Source organism: Gambusia affinis, linkage group LG01 (assembly GCF_019740435.1).
Source record: "Gambusia affinis linkage group LG01, SWU_Gaff_1.0, whole genome shotgun sequence".
Taxonomy (NCBI): domain Eukaryota; kingdom Metazoa; phylum Chordata; class Actinopteri; order Cyprinodontiformes; family Poeciliidae; genus Gambusia; species Gambusia affinis.
The window spans coordinates 21,358,234-21,379,942 of NC_057868.1; the positions used below are offsets into that span (position 1 = coordinate 21,358,234).

At 38.0% G+C, this 21,709-nt stretch overlaps 1 protein-coding gene across 2 annotated transcripts; it reads right to left on the bottom strand.

Annotated features, from left to right (window-relative positions):
* Positions 1 to 625: 625 nt before the first annotated feature.
* Positions 626 to 21,122, bottom strand: arih2 (ariadne homolog 2 (Drosophila)). Of its 2 annotated transcripts, none has more exons than XM_044118405.1 (15): positions 20,965 to 21,122; positions 17,615 to 18,144; positions 16,061 to 16,128; positions 15,465 to 15,537; positions 14,433 to 14,574; positions 12,503 to 12,624; positions 11,431 to 11,540; positions 11,180 to 11,297; positions 10,964 to 11,014; positions 10,778 to 10,799; positions 4,808 to 4,959; positions 4,090 to 4,233; positions 3,481 to 3,549; positions 3,031 to 3,156; positions 626 to 2,136 (listed from the first exon to the last, which is right to left on the bottom strand). In XM_044118405.1, the coding sequence occupies exons 2-15, from the start codon at positions 17,879 to 17,881 to the stop codon at positions 2,065 to 2,067; spliced, it is 1,536 nt and encodes a 511-aa protein (XP_043974340.1). In that variant the 5' UTR covers positions 17,882 to 18,144; positions 20,965 to 21,122; the 3' UTR covers positions 626 to 2,064. The 2 variants fall into 2 exon arrangements, with proteins under 2 accessions (XP_043974340.1, XP_043974347.1); XM_044118412.1 differs by lacking the exon at positions 20,965 to 21,122 and adding an exon at positions 20,850 to 20,946.
* Between the last annotated feature and the right edge of the window lie 587 nt (positions 21,123 to 21,709).

A 21,709-nucleotide genomic window follows, 5' to 3' on the forward strand; every position in this document is an offset into this window, starting at 1 on the left:
TAAATTCTAGAAAAGCAAAAATACAAATTAGCCTTTGTCTGAGTTTAAGTTATTTACCAAACCAGTTTTTTTTTCTTCTGATGCACAAAACATTTCTCACCACCAACAAAATGGGCCAAGGGCTCCAACAAGGGCTATCAGATTGGCCCGTGGTGGACATGGAGCTGGTATAGAATAGAGGTGGGTTTTTTTGACGCAACCACTGAAGGGAGTAATCATTCACACACTCATCTGTGAACGCCCGAGTCACACACACTCACACACACACACACACACACACACACGGCCAAAAAGTGGCAACATTTTAAATACAACTTGGCACACAGTAACATTCAACTAGAAAACTGTGGAAGACTGATCCTGGTCATGAGGGGCCAGCATGGTTACATTAGAAGAGGAGTCTTTTTGTTGTTTTTTTTGTTTTTTACTACAAGTAAAAAAAAATAATAATAAAAATGGATCTCGCAAAAAAAAAAAAGAAACTGGTTTTTTTTCTTATTTTACAGTGAACTTCCACCTATGAAGAATTTTCTCAAACCTAAGATTTTTTTCTGAAATGTGTGTAATTTGTGTGATGCATGCTTATTCAGTGTTTGCAGGTGCAATGAACACACAAGACACATAGTCCGGTTTTAAAAACTCTCAGTAACTCTATTTCTGTATTAATGTACAACCGTTGAAAATTACAGCAAATTTTTTTGGTGTATTTTTTTTCCCCCCCATTTTTTTTTTTTTTAAATGATCTAACTATCAACAGCCATTTTTCAGAGGTGAGCAACATGAGCTGAAGGAAAACAAAGAAACGGCAAAATAAAACGTTGGGATGACAAAGTAAGAAGAGAGAGCATGAGACAGAGTGGTGGGGTGGGGGGAGGAGAGGGGGAACAAATTAACAACTAATGTTTCTTTAGTGGAGTGTTTGCACATGGGAGCGTTGCCGTGTGTGTGCGCTGTCTGAATGTTGGTGGGAGGTGCTGCAGCGCTTGTGAATGACAAATGCGATTACATTTAAATGTTGGACGTTAAGGAAGGAGGTCAAATCTCGGTTTCACCTCGTGTGTTGCAGTCAGGTCATGGTGCAACACCTAACAAAGGTAAACATCGGTGGCAAAAACTCAGAGTAGCTTCCATCTAAATCCCTACATTTTATTCAACTCTTTTGGACCTTAATCTTACTGCTTTTAAATTTGGTTTGAAGTTTTCCATATTAAGTAGGGTGTTGAGAACAGTAAAAAAAAAAGAAAAAAAAAAGAAAGACAAAAGTAGAAAGCATCTTTCTTATACAACTTAGCAGTTGTATGAGTTGATGCAAACCAGGAAAATACATCTTTAGGAATTATTTTAATCATTTCCATGACTTATTTTGAAGCATATCCATTCTTAAAATCTCCAAATCAAATTACTATCACAGGTGCAAGACTTAACAGGTGCCTGTATATCAGTCAGGTTTATATATATATATATATATATATATATATATATATATATAAAAACAAAAACACAAAATGCAGATCGACTGGTTGCACTGCTGCCTTAAAGAAAACAATGTGATCATTCTGCCACCTATTCCTCCTCTACTCAATAGCCCAAGCTTCTACTTCAGTTGCTCTTCTCAAATGATAATCCCACCATACAGGCAACACTACTCGGGAAGATTCCTAATCTCCAGCAGGCAACACTTTGCTTGCAGTTGCCTAAGTCGAAGCAATTTTACTCTGTTTTCAGACACGAAGCCTCAAACGGTGACCCACGAGATCAGACCGGATGTGTTGAAACGAGTGTGACCACAACAGACGTTGTGTCAAATATATCCAAGGAGATGGGAATGAAATGAGAAAGAAGGGAGTGAAACAAGTGTGACATTCTGACCCTGCAGCGTTATGGCGGTGAGAGGAGGGAAAGGTGGAGCGAAGAATGAATCAGTGTGGGGAGGCAGAGTGAGGGAGGAAGAAAGGGAAAGTGTGACTGCAACAACGGCTGATCGGGGAAGGAAGCAAAGGCAGGAGGGCGAGGAACAAAGGAAAGGAGGGAGGATGCTGGTGCTTTGCAGTCGCGAATGGAGCTTCAGGTTTTATGGAAATCCTTCAGCAGCGTGCGTCGCCTCTGCTCAGCAATGTGCATCTGATTCTCCAGATCCTGAAAAATAAAGAAAAAAAATGCTGAGCAACACTGGCATACACCATCCATGGTGGAGTTTTGGTTTAGCCGGTGGCCGGGTCAAAATTATTTGGAGAGTTTAATAAGTCCACTAAATATCCAGCAAAGAGAAGAACAATCGTAAATACACAATAAAAAAGTTGTGTTAATCAACTTATCAGACACAATGTCTGTAGACTCAAACCAGACGGTAATCGCTTATCCACAACTATGCATGTGTCATCAGCATCCTATAATGACCAGTTTCCGGCAAATTTTTTGCGTGCCCTTAAATTTTAACATTTTTACACATGAGAACTACAAAAATGGTGCGTTTGTATGAAATGTCAGCTTTTTAGGTGCATTGTGAAAGTGAATATTTGCACTTGAATATTTAGAGGCATCAGAGAGAAGGGGTCTGAATGTACGGGGTTCCTACAAAATTTCTTCCAACAAAACTCCATACAGACTCAACGTTCTCCATTTCTCTGATGGTTTCTTCCAACATTCTGGACGTCTGAGTAGAAACCCTTTACTCAGGAGAGTTTTTTTTTTTAATCTGCATGTTACATAAATATACAACACAATGCCGGAGCTGGATTCTGTGTCAATGTCCAAACAGAACAAACCAGAGGAGATTTTTCAATAAGAGTGGATTTATCAGTGAGTTTTATCAGTACTTCCAACCAACGCTGGACAAACACTTCATCACCAACATGAGGAGTCTAAGGTAGAATATTAAACTGCTATTTCTTAGATAAGAAAATATGGAAATTCAAACATTTCAATGCTTTTTCAGATTAAGAAAGTTAGACCATGATAGGTGAAATGGTGGATTTCATGAATGGAGGGGGGTTATGATGCAACATAAACATAGATTTCTAACATGCTCACCCCTCTGTCGCTGGCGCTGAGCTCCACCTCTCCTCCCACCACTCCTCTCTCGTAGCTGTCAGCCCGCTCCACCTTCCATGACAGGTTTTCTATCTCTGCTTCCAGCTGCGCCTGCTGGTATTCAAACTGCAGAGGAAAGAAACAGATCTCCGCTTCAAAGAAGGGCTCCATTTCTAACCGATACAAAGTTCACGTAAGATAAGACTGAGCCAAAGCGGTAACAAAGATGAATCACAGCTGATACAAAGTAAAGTAAAAAGGGAAATACAATTTTTATCATTTCTAGATCTTCATTTGATCCGTACAGATTCCCATTTTGGCTTCATCAGCAACACGGTGTAATCTGGTGTGTTTTTGTGCACGTAAAGGTCAGCTCACACAATTTAAAAAACCAAAACAATTCAACAATGAAAACCTGTAAAATTGACTGTGTAGAAGTTGGTTTCTCACCAGTTTCTTGCGCGGCCCAGACTCCATGTAATAGGCGTAAGGGTAGGTGTACTGCAGCGTGTAGCGACACTGAAAACAAAGGAAGACTCATCCTAGTCATTTCAACAAAAGCTAAAAATGAGCCAATACAGTTAAATTTACTGACATAAGCTTTGATAGTGCGAATACTTTGTTCTAAATAAAGCCTCCAGTAGAAACAGAATGGCAAATGAAGGAACAAAGTGTAGCAACCTGAAGAACATTCTCTTCTCTGCTGATTGTTATGTGGGAGTTCATATACAGAGCAGCAGAATAAAACAACTGAGTTTAATTCAAATAAAGGTGTCAGCTGTTTAAACACATTTATGATTGAAATAAATGCTTAATAAATGCTAGACGAAGGAAGGGGGAAAAAAGCAGGGAAGAAAAGGACATGAAGCAGAAAGAAAGAAATAATGAAGAGGAGGAGAAAGAAGAAAACAAAAACAAATATTTTTCCACCCCTTATTTTCATTTGTTCATACTTATCCAGGCATGGAAAACACTCAAATTAAATTCCAGACTAAAAGTCTTTGTATCTGATTGGATGGTTATCCAACCATCCAATCAGATAATTTCTTTCATCCATACCTTAGCCAGTAGCTTTGCAGCATTATGCAGGTACTGCCAGTCGATCCAAGTTCCCAGATTGTTCATTACTCTCTCCTGGATTTTCTCCTGGATCCTCTGGTACGTCTGAGCCTCTAACTGCAGGGACTTATTGTGGTTCTCCCACTTGTTACACAAAAAACAGCAAACATAAATAAACGGGAATATAAAACAAGGCATCTCTCACTTATGAAATATATCTGTAGTTAAGATTAAAACACTAAACAGTGGATCGGACCCTCGAAGCTTTTCCAGTGTGCTTTTCCTTCCACCTTATTTTATTGAGGAGAATTGTCGTTTTGAATCAAAATGGTTCTATAAAAAGCTAAAAGTGCTCCAGGACTGTAAGTTGCTGAAGCATCACAGGCTTCGGAGAGGCAGAACCAGAAGTGGGCATGAACAAAGCAGCGTCAAAAAAGTTAAAGATGATTCTCTTTAATCTGAATACTCCTGAATCCAACAAGGCTGCACCATTCCCTGCAACTCTCTAAAATCTTTTATTCGTCTCCATGAAAATGACTAAATGAATCATAAACCTATTTGAGGAGCTAAATTTTAAAAAAATAAATAAAAAATCTAAATTATACATTAAAAAAATGTAGGAAGATTTGAATCTAGAATTCTTTTAAGCCCCTGTATTTAGCTGAGATGGTCGTCCAGAGCAATAAAAGATCAAATAGAAAAAAGAAAAGCATCTTACCCTCTCAAAATAGAAGAGGTATTTCTTGAGTGCCTCCCTGGCCTGAGCTTGCTGGCTCTGGTTGACTATATCAGGGTTTTCTTTGTATCGGCTGCACTCGTAGTATTCACTGCCATGAGTCTTCCAGTCTCCGAGACACATCCAGCAGAAATCTTTGAGCAGAACAATAACCCTTAACGGACTCCAAATGCATTCAAAATGATTGGAGAGAGACTTCCGGTTGAGACTTCCGGAGATGGCGGCTTGAGCGCACTACTCCTCCAGTAAATCTTAATTTGACCCCCATTATTTGCCAAATATAACGAAAAATGAGTAAAATTGAGTCTGTAAGGGGGTCTAGAATGGGGAAAAGGGACGGGAATAGGAAAACCACGAACGAAGACTTGGCACAAGAAAGAAAGACGGCAGGTAGCTCATCAATACATCAGCTCCCTGACGAAGCTAATGCTAATCCGCTTTCCACTGATGCGACAGGACTAACGCAAATTCTGGGGGAGTTACGGGATTTCCGAAAAGATATGAAACGACAGTTTGATGACATTAAGTCAGAACTTTTCAACGTACACCGGAAAATTAAGGAGACGGAAGACCGAGTTGATTTGGTGGAGGAGCGGGCAGAGAACATGGAGCAGATATTGAGCAAGATGGCCGAACTAATTAGCCAACAACAAGAAAAACTGCTCGACCAGGAAGGGAGATCACGAAGAGAAAACATACGGATATACAACGTGCCAGAGGGAGCAGAAGGATCATCGATGAGAGATTTTGTGGTCAAATTACTTAAGGACACCCTGGAGATTGAACCAACTATGGAATTGGACATAGAGAGGGCCCACCGAGCGCTGGCTCCGCCACCCGCCGGGGACAGAAACAACAGGCCGAGATCCATTGTCGTTAAGTTTCTCCGCAGCAGAACCAAGGAAGAGATTTTACGGAAAGCGTGGGGGAAGAAAGGCGTGCTTCTACACGGCAAACCGATATATTTTGATCATGATTATCCTCCCACAGTGCTGCAGAAACGTAAAGAATACTCGGAGGCCAAACGGATCTTGAAGCAGAAAAAGATCCGATTCCAATCCCCTTTCCCCGCTAAACTACGAGTCTTTTACGAGGGGGAAACACGGCTTTACCAGACAGCGGCAGAGGCGACGAAGGACATGAAGGAGCGCGGTTTGCCTGTCCCCCTAATCAAGCCAAAGGAGAGCCTGGCTGAGCAGCTATCCCGCACCGCTTGGAAGAAGATCGGCTCGAAACAAGCGTCAGGAGAGGAGCGAGAGATGAGTATCAGAGAAAGACTGAGTGAGTTCAGAAGAGAAACTAGTTCTCTCCAAGAGGAGCTCTGAAGAGATGCATTAATAATCGGTAAGCTAAATAATCACTAAGTAATCAATAAGATATAAACTGTGAGGACAATGTATCTCAGATAGTTCGACTGCTCTGTATTACGGACATTTTCGTTGTGATATTGAATATATTCCTAGCCCCAACCTAGACGAGAAATAATAAATGTACCGAGGAGGAATGGACACAAAATGGACAGAAACAGCTTTAGCGTAGTTGGGGCCCTCCCCTCTTTTCTAAGGGAGGTCTTCCCCCAGGGCTAGATGGTTTTCCTAGCCAAGTTCAGGGTCATTTGTTCAGGACCCCAACCTTGGAATCTCAAGTTTGTTTTCTTTTCTTTACGGTTAAGTTATTGTTTACATTTGCTCAGAGAGTGGATTGGTTAAGCTTTGCTATCAGACATCTAAAAATGATCAACAAGACAACCAGACATGGCTAACAGTAAGATAAATATAATTACTTTTAATGTTAATGGTCTACTTAATCCAATTAAAAGAAGCAAAATCCTGTCAAAAATGAAAAAGGAACAGGCCCACATAGTGTACTTACAAGAAACCCACCTGAACAAAAGTGAACATGAAAAACTAAGAAGAATGGGTTTCAACCAATTGTTCTTCTCCTCATACAGATCTGGACATAGAAGGGGAGTGGCTACTCTCATCTCAAATAAGATACATTTTGAAAAATTATATGAACTGGCGGATAAAGAAGGCAGGTTTGTGCTTGTGAGAGGCAATGTGGGGGGAAACCTGGTTACATTATTCAATATATATGCTCCTCCAGGGAGCGATATTGATTTTTTCAAGAAATTAACTAATATACTGGTAAAAGAAACACAGGGTGTTCTGATTTGTGGAGGAGACTTAAACATTCGTTTTGCAACCAAAGTTGGATTCTTCCAGGGAGAAAGCCTACCAGAAAGAACAGCAATACAAAAAAATAAATATACTATTTAAGGAAGTTGGCCTGATAGACATATGGAGAGACTTTTACCCCAGTAAAAAGGACTATACACATTATTCAGCCACTCATTCAGTATACACTAGAATTGATTATTTTTTGACATTTACAAAAGACAGAGACAAAATAGACAGATGTGAGATTGGAACAATAGACGTGAGTGACCACTCACCTGTATACCTAACAGTGGACCTAAGCCTACAAAAAAGAAATAATATATGGAAACTAAATTCAGGTTTGCTTAATAACCAGTGGTTCAAACAGGAAATACGGAAGGAAATTGGTTCTTTCTTAGATCTCAATGACAATGGAGAAGTATCTCCTCCGATATTATGGGACACTCTTAAAGCGGTTCTGAGGGGAAAAATTATAGCAATGTCATCGCACCTAAAAAAACTAAGAAATAAAAGATCAGAGGAATTACATAAAAAATTGGAAGATCTAGAACAAAAACATAAACAAAATTGTACACCAGATATACTGGAAGATTTAAAGAGAATTAGAAATGAAATAAATGATATGGCAACACAGGAAACTATGAAAAACCTTATGTTTCTTAAACAAAGACACTATGAAGGCGGATCAAAATCTATGAGGGTCCTAGCATGGAAACTAAAAAAGAAAACAGCAGAGAATACAATCCATAGAATCAGAAACCCCAAATCAAAATTATTACAGAACAAATTAAATGACATTCAGGAAGCATTTGAAATATTTTACAAGACCTTATATTCAAAAATCTCTGGAGGAACTATAGAAGAAATTGATGAATATTTGAATTCACTAGAGCTGCCTATTATGAACGAGGAACAGAATGAAATAATGACATCAGACATTACAGAAAAAGAATTACGAAACACAATAAGTAGATTAAGACCATGTAAATCACCTGGGTCGGATGGATACACGGCAGAATTTTATAAGGAATTTCAGAAAGAGTTGATTCCAATCCTCCTACCTTCACTAAATTGGATTCTGAAAAAAGCTCAAACACCTCCGAGCTGGAAGGAGGCAATTATCTCAGTAATACATAAAGAGGGCAAAGACAAACTGGATTGTGGCTCATACCGACCGATATCTGTTTTAAATATTGATTACCGACTTTTTACTTGTATAATGGCCAGACGATTAGAAGAATTTCTCCCTTCCGTAATACATAACGATCAAACTGGTTTCATACGACAACGCCAAACACAGGACAATATAAGAAGGACGCTACATGTTATAGATCACATACAAAAAAATAAACTGGAAGCTATTATTCTCAGCATAGATGCGGAAAAAGCATTCGATTCAGTGGATTGGAATTTTCTCTTCAGGGTTTTACATAGATTTGGACTACATAGTACAATAATAAAAACAATACAAGCATTATACAATAACCCCACAGCGAGGATTAAAGTTAATGGATATTTATCAGACAGAATTAACTTAGAAAGAGGGTCAAGACAAGGGTGTGCGTGGTCACCATTACTTTTTGCATTATATTTAGAGCCATTAGCCCAATCGATAAGACAAAATAAGGACATCAAAGGAATAATTATCAAAGGGATAGAACATAAATTGGCTTGTTATGCAGATGATATATTGATTTATATGGAACAACCCACCCACACCCACCCAGCCTTGCTGCAATTATTCGAACAATTTGGTCAACTATCAGGATACAAAATTAATATTAACAAAACTCAGTTACTGTCTTATAATTATACTCCAACTCAGGAAATCCAGAACAAGTACCCTTTAACCTGGCACACTGACCACTTCAAATATCTAGGCATTACTATACCAAAGGACCTTGGAAAACTATTTGAATATAATTATGTCCCCATACAAAAAAGAATTAAAGAAGATATCACAAGATGGAATCTTACTCCTTTTCTAAGTTTTAGCTCAAGAATTAACTCGATTAAGATGAACATACTGCCCAGATTGTTATATTTATTCCAAACTTTGCCAATTGAAATAAATCCAAAAGTTTTTCATGAATGGGACAAACTACTATCAAGATATATTTGGCAAGGTAAAAGACCTAGAATTGGATATAAGGTATTGCAACTGGAAAAGAAAATGGGAGGTTGGGGTTTGCCTTCCCTTAGAGATTATTATTTAGCAGCACAAGCAAGAACATTGATATACTGTTGCGACCCAACATATAATGCTCAATGGAAAACTATTGAAACAAAGGCGACACCCATTCCTGTGCAGGCAATTCTAGCTGATGCAAATCTACAGGGTTTCATAAATAATATAGATAACCAATGGATGAAAACAACCCTTAGAGCATGGAAGACTATTGTTAAAGAAAATGCACTTGAGAACGACTTGACAATCATAAAATGGATCGCATATGATTCAGACTTCACACCAAACAAACTGGATGCCAGATTTAAGGAATGGACAGCCAAGGGAATCACTGCTTTGTGCACAATAATGAACAACAACATCTTAAATGATTTCGAAACACTCAAAAGAAAATATTCTTTGGACAAACAGGACTTTTATCGATATTTGCAAATAAGGAATTTTGTTAACTTAAAAATTAAACTAATCACTGACAAGAAGATGAACTTAATGGAAACTTTTATTAATGCCTATAAATCAAAAATTAAAGGGAAAATTATCTCGCTTATTTATAAAAACCTTATAGACCTAAAAAACAATTCAACCCTACATATCAAAACAAGATGGGAGAGAGAGGGCAATTTGACAATAACAGAGGAGGAATGGACAATAATATGGAGATATCAATGGACATATAATAAATCACTACAATGGCAAGAATTTGGATGGAAAAATTTGGTAAGATTCTTTATCACACCTGCTCAGAAATGTCACTATGATGGAAATCCTCCTGCATGTTGGAGAAAATGTAGAAATCAAAATGCAAACCATTATCATGTCTTCTGGGACTGCCCAATTATAAAACATTACTGGAAAGAGATAAAAAGTGCTCTACAAGACATTTTTAAGCAAAACATTCCTTTGGAGTTCAAGCTTATGTATTTAGGTATAATTCCTCAAGACGCCATAAAAAGAAACAAATATCTGATGACTATTTTATTAACAGCAAGTAAGAAAAACATTACAAGAAAATGGTTATCACATGACAAACCAACATTAGACGACTGGATTAACATAACATTCAACATCTATGAAATGGAAAAAATAACAGCCTCTCTCAATCACAGGACTGAACAATTTGATCAGTGTTGGAAGATTTGGGTAGACTATGTAAGACCTAAAAGACCTGATTTCATTTTTAAAGACCAAACTTGTTAAACTTCCTCAGCAATCCACTCTCCTAGAATAGCCACGCTTTATAATTATTTTATATTATAATGTTTTGTTACTGTATTCCCCTTTTTTTTCTTTCTTCTTCCTTAGTTTTTTTTTTTCTTTCACACTTTTTTTTTTCTTTATAATCACTTTAAAATCTTTCTCAGAGAAGTGTAGTTACATTTTTGATTTGACTGTTATAAGGCAATGGTCTATATGTTAATCTTATTTCAAATGTTGAAGTTAGTTTGGTGATGCCTATTGTCATGTAAATGATACTTTCTCGAGAATCAATAAAGATATAATAAAAAAAAAAAACAAAATGATTGGAGATATAGGTGATTTATAATGGCTTCTTAATGATGTGAAAGTCTGAGAAGCAAAACTTACCGTGTTTGCACTTGGAGCATTGCTAAAAAACATTAAAAAAAAAAAAAAAAAAAGGAAGAAATTAACCAAAAAGCAGTTACTGCTATTAGTCAGACTCAACAGAGGTGACAGCAAATATAGTGTTTGATAAAGTGTTTAGCTGGAGTCAGAAGTATTTTCTGTACTCTGACAAAGTGGGATTCTCACCATGTGATTGCACCCTCCATTCTTTTCGATGCAGATATTGCACTTCGGACACTGGAAGAAAAAAAAAAAAAAAAGGCTCTATCGCAAATCTGAACCGACGATAACAGAGAAACACCTAAGTCCTCTGTGATTATTCTAAACTCCCAGAGCACAGTAAGTATCTGCTGCATGTCAAAGTAAACAGCGGTCACAGAGCTTTGTGTGTGGCGACCGTACATCTTTAGTGTGTGCGCTGATGTAGTTTGCCGTCTCTGAGTCGTCTGCGCATTTAGTCAGCCATTTCCGAATCGTTGCGCAGTCTGTCGGCGCGTGGTACATCTGGCGGCATTTGAAACTGGAAGAAAGTTGCATTTTAGCTGAAATGTGTCAACAAGCAACTTAGATTACAGGATTTTTTTTTTTAAATAAAAAATTTTAAATAAAAAATTCACAAATTTCAATCGACACATTGGATCTCTGCGTCATACCAGAAGACTTCACTGCAGCGGCTGCACTGCACTCTGCGCGGCCTGGGCTCCTGCACCTTGATGACGATGGGACAGTCTGCACCTGGACACAACTGCAACTGGAAGTGACTCTGAAAAAAATTAAACACAAAGAATGTATGCAAGTCGAGAGAAACACTTTAAAATGTTTTAATGAAACTGATTTCACGGTTTATCCAGGTCTAAGAAGGGAACATTCCTAGCAGGACGATTTTAAAATTTAGGCTACCTTTACACATCAGGTCTTAATGTTTAATTAGGATTTTTTTTTTTTTCGGCCAAAACTCTGATTTTTTTATTTTTATGGGTGATCGTTCTTACTACTAATTAAACTACAGTGAGTCTTCTGTGTGAACAGTTTATGACCACAAAGTGCCTCGCATGCACAGAAGAAGAACGCTGATGTCACAGCAACACTTTTATTATTTACGGAATTAATAGTATATGGAGATATTTATGGAGGAAGTTTAACGTTTTTTGAGAATTGGGAGTTGACAGTATCGTCAAAATCATAAGAAGCAAGATGATAAAAAAAAAGAACAGAACTAATAATAGCCTGTTCTAGAGCATTGACTGCAGCTCCTGTAAAGAAGTCTGTCTGGATGTGTAGGCAGAGGGAAGAGTGGTGGGATTGTGATCTTTCGCTTCAGTGGAACAAACTCCTTACATAAGTTCAGAATTATAATTTTCAGCCAGTGTTTACTTCTGGATTTACCACGTCTGGCTTTTTCTGGAGCAGAATTTTACCGCATGTCTCTCAACCTGAATGGGCTTCTTTATTTGGTAAAAAAGCCAAATATGGGTCACATTTGCCTGCTACGTGAACATAGCTTTAGATGTTCATCTGATTGTTTGAAGCAATGCAATCAATAATTGTTGTTGGCATCAAATAGTAAGTGATTTCACCGTGAGTGAACATTTTACTCTACTCAATTCTCTTGTGAGATGCCATCATTTGTGTGAATGTTGAAGCCCACTGAATTTCGACATTTGCACAAATGTTGCTAAACTGATGTGTTTGGTTGATGCTTCGTCAGACGGTGCACGAACTCACCTCAACATAGTCTCTGAAGAGGTAGCGTATGTATTTGTCCTTTAGCTCCTCTCCTGGCAGCAACGGGAGGACAAAGTCTTCTGGCATCCGCAGGGAACAGTCCTGAGCCATACATGAGATTCCTGAAAGCACAAACGTGTTTTGATGAAATGTCGAGGCTCTAGGTGACAAAACATGGAGCAGCGCTTCCCACAGACCCTCAGTCTTTTTGAAGCTTTTAGGGAAAGAATAAAAAACAGGACAGGCAATTTTTTTCTGGCTAATAACAGGAAAACTGAAGGTTTACAAGTCCTCTCCTACAGAAAAAGTCAGGGTATTTTTAAGCTAAAAATAAACAGGTGAAGCAAAAACCAATGCAGTGTATTTTACTAGGATTTTTAAATGACAGGCCAACACAAAGTCATCCATAATTACGAAGTAGTAGAGAAATTCAAACCGAGCTAAATAGCATTATGTGATATGCATTTCTAATCAGCTCATTTTATTCCATTACTCTTGGTAAAATAGAGTATCAGTTGTCTTCAGAAAAAAAAAAAACTATGTCAACTTTTCTATTGTTATAAATACAGATTTACACAAATCACTTAGTGTTTCACATCACCCTTAAAAGGTTGAAACTGGGAGCTGAGGTTCACCTTCAAACCGAGGAGCAACCCCAAACCTGCAGCCTGAGCTGCAATAGAATGGTGCAGATCACAGCGTATCATGAGTTAGAATGGCCCAGTCAAAGTACAGACCCAATTCAATTCAATTCAAAAATACTTTATTGTTCCCAAAGGAAAATAAAATGTTGTTGTAACTCATCAATTCAAATTTTTCAAAGAGTTATTGTAGAAAGTGATGACTGTTCGCAAGAAAGATCTCCTGTAGCAGTCTGTTTCACAGCGAATCTGAATAGCCCTCTGACTGAAGACCCTCTGTTTTCCCATGACAGTGTCATGAAGGGATGGTGAATTGAGAGGTGTTACAAAATGTAAAAATTGATGCTCACAAATGGTCTCAATCCAACCAGACAGAGCTTGAGAGTTTGCAGTTGCAACGTCATAAAATATGAAAAGGTTGCAAGGTGCTTACTGTGTATGTAAAACAGACCCGACCGAGTAAGCTCCAAGACAAAAACAATGAACCAGCAAAGTGAATTGCTACTGTAGAGAGCACTGATTGGACACAATGCCGTGTAAAAGCAACACCAAATAGAACTGATTAATAACTTGGAAAATCCCTGCTGTTGTGTTTGGTTTGAAAACAAACTGGTTTCTACTGTTACACTGGACTGGGGTTGGAGGTCATTTTGAATATGTCCTTGTTGCAGCCAACACAGAGTCATCTGACCTTTGCAGGCTGAATTTATCACAGAGGTCATTAAAAAGAAACACAGGAACATTTTTCATACAAACAGGATCATAAACAGAACCAGTGGAGTCACAACTTCAGGAAAGTGACTCTGATAAATTCTATGACTTTTTTTTTTTTCCATTACACACAGAAACACAGAGCAACTTTAAACCAATCCATACACACGCCTACACACTAATTTGCTTCATTGCTGACACAAGCACACTTTCACACACTTGCTGATTTTCAGGAGCTTGCTGCAACCTTCAATCCAGATTGTAAACTTCAATCCAGATGGGCCTCATCAAATCTCCTCTAAAAGCTCAAAATCTTTAAGATATTTTGACTCCATATTTATGAAGAAGCCTGTAGAGAAATATCTAGAACCTGCAAAACCTTCAGGCAGTAAGAGAAAAAAAAAAGAAAAAGAAAAAAACTACTGCTGGATAGATATTAAAACTGTGTGTGCTCTGAATAACCTAATCTCTGACCCGGGAACACAACCAGAAAGACTCGGCCACTGTAACACCAGATGAGATGACTGCAGAGACACACACACGCACACACACACACACGCTCAGAGCACAGCACTCACCCACTCCCATGCCGTCTTTGACTAGCACGGTGCAGTGCTGCTCCCAGCATGCTTTGCAGAAGGAGTGCTGACAGGGCAGAGCCAGCAGGGAGTCTCTCCGTACAACCTGTAGACACACACCGCACTGGAGGGACTGGGCGGCCTGACACACACACAGGAAGATAAGGGAAGATAAGTAATAGCTTTAAAGTATATAAGTAATAGCCTAATATAATTTAGGCCACTAATTTAGGCTTTATATATAAAGTATATTATACTTTTTTTTTTTTTGTAATTATTTCATGAATGTCAAATTAATCCGCTTCATTTAGCCTTCCTGTTACCCGTTGAAAGTATTGCTCTCACTCTCGTCCTCTCACAGCCACAATGGACCTCTGACATTTATGGACATATCAATGAAAATAGATGCTCTTTTTATATCAACTATTGGATTATTAAACACCTAGAGATTCTGAAAACCTCTAATCTAGAGTCGTCTTCTTGTCGTCACGGCTTTATAACCTTGCAGCTCTCAGCTACTTTACAACTACTATTACTTCTACAACCAAGACAGGGTCAATCTAACTGAAGTTGACAAATATGAGTAACTGTTACAATAAATTGTAAATTTGATGATACAAGAAAGGGAGTGTAATGATGACCCCAAATTGGGCATTTATTGCATCATTTATTGAGAAAAAGTTAAGAATTTTAATTCATTTTTGTCTTGATAAATTTCAATTAATGACAACTTTAAAAAAAAATCCTTATTGTATTATTGGAAATGTCATTTTTACCATTTTCTCCACTGTTTGCTTCATGACAGCATCAATAAAGCACATTAAGTGGTATCCTAAACAAACCCATTTTAAATGGATTTTTTTTTTTCAATAGTATTTGTGTTTGTGGCATTATAAATGCTGTGCCATGCAATCACAACCATACAGTTAACCTAATGTTTAATCGTTATCACAATAGTACCAACAATATAGCAATAAAAATTCTACCAACCCTACAGTCAATCACTGGCCAAGAGAAAGAAGTTGTACTCACAGTGGCTAATCTGCAGGCGCTGCTGGGCTGGGCCAGAGCATCTGACAAAAGCTGAGAAGAGCTGGACTTACATCTGTCAGAAAGATGGGCAGAAAAAAAAAAGGTTGGAAGGCAAATTTAACAGAGGAAAAAACATAAATGAAACAGAACAGAGCTTTCTGTTCACAGATTAGTTTATGAAACATCTCAATATTAAAGAACAAATGCTTGAAAAGCAGCGTCACCACTATAAAGTCGATCTCTCAGTGTAGAGCTGGGATTGGGAAATATAATTTTCGTGATAGCTTTAAATGTCAAAATTATTGTGAAGGGATTTATCAGCATTATATATTAATACAGATATCATCTTAGAAAGTCCTTAAGAGCTGGACTTTGGCACTAGCTGCAGCAAAACTAATAAAATCAACATAACAGAGTCATAAGAGACAATATGTAAATCAAAATGATAGTCTAGAGAAATCAGAGGGACCTAAGATTTAAAAAAAAACAAAAAGGTTTGAGAGAACCTTGTGACTAAGGAAGATGAGCCAGTCAACAACCAGTTATTATCAAAAAAAACAAAATCTATGAATTGTGACACATAAGAAGAGACATACCTGTCCAGTATTTGTGAAACCTGCCAGTGAAAGTGCACCAGGATCAGTTTTGCTACTGATGGTGAAACCTGCAAGGGAAAAAAAACAAGACATGGTTTAAAGTTATTTTTAATTTAAAGTCACGTGATTTTGATTAAGAATAAAGGACTGTGAGGATTTTCTTGTAATAGTAGTCTGTGTAAAATGACAAAAATAAAAGCTGGATATATTGATATATAGGATTAGAAAACATATTCTACAACTTCCATGATAAGAGCAGAAGTTTAAAATAAAAGAACTTGCCTTTCATTGAAATAAAGGATCCATCCTAACCTTTATACGACTTCTACTAAACTCCAAACAAAATGCATCACTAAAGATGTAGTTTGCTGACGTCTTTATGAACAGAGTAAAGTGTTCAGTGTTAATGCATTTAATGTTCCAACGCATAATGAAAACAAAACATCATTTTCATTTTCTAGTCTGCCGATCAGTGATTTGAGTCAATCAACAGTCAAGAGAACTGTCTGATTTTTGATCAATGCTGATTAATAATCCTAAACTACATGGCGCTGCACAATTAACAGAAATTGCAAAGGTCACTGCAATACCAGGATGTGCAACACTGCAATCACAGAAGACTGCTTGGATGCAACATTTAGAGGGCAACCATATATCAAGGGGCCATGCAGTCACACATTAAAATGCCACAATTAAATTTGAACCCGCTGGAAGGAGTTTAACTCTCTTCGATGTGTGCAGTTCAATTTAGTGACTGAGATGCTAACGCTAAAGGAGAGAGGCTGGAACATTATGAGAACAGAAAAGAAAGACGAGTGTGAAAAGCTGGGGTTTAATCTCAGTAGGTCTCATTCCTGCAGTGTAAAAACAATATTACACTCGCATGTCCAAGTAAACTATTTATTCTTAATAATATAAAACAATAGAAATCAAAACATTTGCTTAATTACGTTTTACATACATCCAGAGAGACAAACTGCCAACTCCATCACCAAAACTAAACATGTGGCCGATACTCTGTAACTGAGTAAAGATTCAGTTAGTTTGACTTCAGAATCAGCGAGGTGCCATAAAATGAATTCAAAGACAGAGCAGAGATTAAACCATTTTCAAGGACATTGTTGCAAGAGAGCAACACTTTAAATGGTAAACAGGAAGGCTGAGTGGACTGGAGTACAGCAAGGTTGATATTTTGTCCTTTTGTGCTTTCAACCTCGCTCTGATATGGAACATTCTGGATTTGGAAACGTCGGCAGCCTTTAGGAAGTTTCTGATTTAAGATCTACAGACTGTTTTTTTTATTTTTTTTTATTAAAGAAGTAGATAGAAAACCTGTTGTTTTAGAAACCTAGCAACCCGCTAACAAGATTGTTTCAAATGTCAATTTAAAACATCTGCTTTCTGGCACTGGTCACCTCAACTACTACAATCAATAACTGCTCACAGAGGAAATGCTGGAAAACATTTTATGTCGCAGAACTACTTTATGTTCTCTCTCTGGTGCAGAAAGTCAGATTTTCCCAACGATTTAGTCCAGTTATGGGATAAACGTACCTTCAGAGCAGCAGCCACGGTGTTCACTTCCTCCGTCAACACTCGCTGGCTCTCCTTGTAGGTCAGACAGGTGAACTGGTACTCCTCTGGGTCGGAGGAATCCGCCCCCTGCTGCTCAACGTCACTTGCCACCCCATCGTAATAGTCTGCGATATCGCCCGGATCCTCCTCCTCTCCTCCGTCGTCTTCCTCCTGCTCTTCCTCAGAGTTCACCCCAAAGTCTTCCTCATTGCTGTCCGATGCCTGGCTGTTCATGTCCACAGACATTCAGTCGATTGTGCCAATCACCCGGACAGGTAGACGAGCCGCCTACCTGTCGGATTTCAGAGGTCCAGCTCTAGCTGAAATGGTTTGACTGAAGCTCCGCCCCCTCCTCTTTTCCACTTGGAGTCAGTGTGTAGAGAGAGAGAGAGAGAAACCCTCCCCTCCTTTCTGACTGAGGCGCAACGAAGCGCACTCAGCAGCAGCGGAAAAAGCAGAAGAAGTCACACTCCCCGTCACTCATTTGGAAAACTGGTTCCAGACGCAATCTGGAGGAGGAGGAACAGAACAGTTAGACAAAGGAAGAGTAAAAACAGTAACAAAAATAATGGAAAAGTGACCTGTCAATGAGTTCCATGGAGTTTAATTCCATATTCAAACATCTTGTTACTAGTTTGGAGGTTATATAAGACACAGATGGTGCACAAACACATTTCAGGAGTACTGTGATATTCTTTCAAGTTAAAAATGGCTGTAAACTGATGTCATGGAGTTTCTGTGCTGCCAAAAATGCAACATTTTTAAACAAATTTACTGATTTTTTTCTTTTTTTAATGGCAAACTGATTACATGAAAAAAGTACATTTGTGAAAATATGGTTTAAACAATATTCCATGTGGTTGGACAGTGCTTTCGGTCAGACTCAGATGTTTTAGATGAAACTAATTGCTATACAAGTCTTTGACAAGGACACTCCAAATCCTTCAGTTGTTTTTGAGCTGTTTGCAAGTGGATTTGCTGCTGGTGTCCTTCAGATCATTTTAATGCAGACACTCCATTTCAGGAGTTTTTTGGTAGAAAACTGAGTTTATGGATCCGTCAATTATAGCAAGTTATCGTGGTCCTGAAGCTCCAAAGCAGCCGCAATCACATTAAACCCCAACCTCTTCTTTCCACTGATAAATTTCATTGAATTTCATATTCACTCAGGTATATCCTGAGTAAATTTCCATTACTGAAATTTAATTTAGATCTGAAATATTGAACTATGACAAAAACACAGAAACATATAAGGCAGCAAATACTTTTTCACAGCAACGCGCAGGATGTATGAGAGCCAAATTTATTATCGGTTTCCTTAACTAGCCAAAAATATGACCACATGATTTAAAGTCGAAACCAAAATCCATTGAGGAAAAAACTAAATGGCGCCAAACAACAAAAGTAGAAATAAAGTATTTTTAAAAAAACTAAGCAAAACTTGTGAGTGTTAGACACAGTCCATAATTGTTTTGGCTCTTTCACAAATATGAACACTATCCTCTGTAGACTAAAGATATGCTGTGGTGGATAAAATAAGTAAAAAATAAAAATAAAAAATCACTTTTGCTCTGCATGACAACTGATCCCCCTAAGCTGGTCATAGAAGACGAGGTTAGACCTGAACTGCATTGAATCAAACAAGTCAAACCAGATCGTGCTAAAATCCAAAGTGTCCTTAAATCAACCATTTCTCCACTACACAGTTGATCTTTCAGATATTACATCCATAAAACTATCTAGAATAGGTCCCAATTTTAACTACCGCTTTGTAAATTTGAGTTATTAGTTTTTATGGATTCCAAATGACTAGATGGTCTTAATTCAAAGAGAAGTTTGACCCTGTCGATGCACTCTAACTAGGCTTTAAACAGCCTGGACTAGATCATACTAAACTAAAAAGAGATCCTCAAAGAGTCTACTCAGTAGTGTATTTCTACAGCACAAACTTTACACCAACAATAACTTGCAGCGGAATAATAAAATATTGATTTTCACTACAGGATTTCACTCATTTTTATTTTTAAGCACACAAAAGTTGCAGACTGAAAAATTTGCTCTATGTGTATTTTGGTGGGTGACATCACAAAAGGGACAAGAATAAATGATCTGGAAAACGGCAAACGCAAAGCAATTAATTTTTTTACTTTTGACACGACTTCTCCGACTCTCTTCTCAAGAAAAGCCTCATGCGTTTTGTTATCAAATTTTCCATCTCAAGTAGGGTAAATTTGTTGGAGAAATACAAGTAACGACCCTTAAAGAGGAATTTTACTAAGTAAAACAGAAAAAACAAGAAATACAAATGGACATACTTAAAAATGATTAGCTGTTTTGTAACATCATTAGAGGCATGTGGGATAGCTGCTTGTTTTGATATACATGTATAATTATTATTTTACCCCAGAAATATCGATCTAAATAGAAAACTTGACCAATAGATTTTTTTATCTACCATAAATTATCTTATATGAGTTTAGAGAAAAGTATGACTACCACCTTTAATACTGAATTCTTTATAAGCATACCCAATAAAAACTATGGGAATTATAAGGCACCACAAGGCCCAGGTGGCCTGGTTAAATTCGAAACACGATTATTTATTACAGTTTAAAAAAAAACACATTAAAGAGGTCAACTGGTAACGGCCTTCAGATGTGACTTTGCAAATGTTAATCTGGAAAGAAAACACGGGAGAAGCCAGCCAGCGGGTCCCGGTGCCAGCCTAGCTTTGGACCAGTGTTCACATTCCGTCCGATCCAAGTTAAAAATAGTCAGCAAAGTGGGTGACACACATCACGCTAGGCTAATGTAACACAGCGACCGTACAGGTTAGATAACAGGTTTAACTGAACTCTGCTGGTGTGTTCGGAAAGGGAACTGAAAGTGTGGAAACTGGTCAATAAAGTGTGGGCACTGGCATTTTAGTCCGACCAGAGAGCCAGATGAACGGCTGAAGTTAAATCCCCAGAGTGGCTGCCTCTGTCGTTAGCAGGGTTAGCTTCCAGGCTAGCGTGCTGTAGTTGTGTTCAGCAGTTTAAGTAGCGATATGCGTAAATCCCCAAAATACGACGAGTTACACCAATGAGCGCTACGAGAGGGAGGTTGCAAAAGTTTTACACGACAAGTTATGTTTACTCAGTTAAGAATTTAAAAAAGCACATCAAGAAGTAGCTATCCTTCCTTATCATTCCCCTCAGCCTCCGCCTTTCACCTACTCTACTCCGGGGACTGAGATGTAAACAAGGCCCGCTGCAGCTCCGGAGTAAACACGTCCATTTAAACAACTGCTGCGTTCATTTCCAGAGCAAAAACCAGGCGACAGTTACCTGTCAGAGTAGAGCTGGCTTGACCTGCTGTAACAGCGGACAAGGGCATCTGTGTGGGGGAAAGCTAAAGAACGATTTTCACTCTTTTGCTTGGCGGAAGGTGGAGAGGTGCTTATCGGCGACGTAACGTCCGCTTTTCTCTGCGCTGTAGGATCTCCTCTGTGGTTCGCACTAAAGCGCCTCATCAGCACTAAAACGCCCTTTAGAACGAGTATTTGTTTTTTTCATTAATAATATCGTCCCAAAAATAACCCAATAATAAATTCCAACCAAAACATTAATTCCTCAATGTTTTGAGAAATTAAAACACACTGATTTTACTTTTTAAAAATCTGTAGTATTTAGCAAAATAACTATCTGAATTCATTGTAATAGAAGCGACATAACATTATCAAATCGATAAAAACAACAACAAAAACTTACATAGAATTTGCGTAAGAAAAGTGAAAGTGTTATTCCCTACTTGGAGAAGAAAAATCATTATTAGAACTATTTTTATATTACTTGTAAATGTTGCTTACGTCGTGTGTGAGACTATCACTTTCTCAATACTGACCTTAAAATTTGATTGGTTGACCTGGACAGCAACCCAATTAGATCAATTAGCAGTTAGCTCCTCCCACTGTCCTCTTTAGGGACTGTAATAAAACAGTAAATGGTTTGTTAAAAAATTTCAGTAATAAACATATTCAGAAATAATTAGTCAAATATGTACATTTAAATCTGCCTTGGTAAAAATAAGTCC

Coding starts and splice junctions, on each gene's coding strand:
- arih2 (XM_044118405.1), bottom strand. CDS start 17,881: ATGTCTGTGGACATGAACAGCCAGGCATCGGACAGCAATGAGGAAGAC. Junction 4,234..4,807: donor ACCTCTTCTATTTTGAGAGG/GTAAGATGCTTT, acceptor TTGTGTAACAAG/TGGGAGAACCACAATAAGTC. Junction 2,137..3,030: donor TCAGCGCCAGCGACAGAGGG/GTGAGCATGTTA, acceptor TTTATTTTTCAG/GATCTGGAGAATCAGATGCA.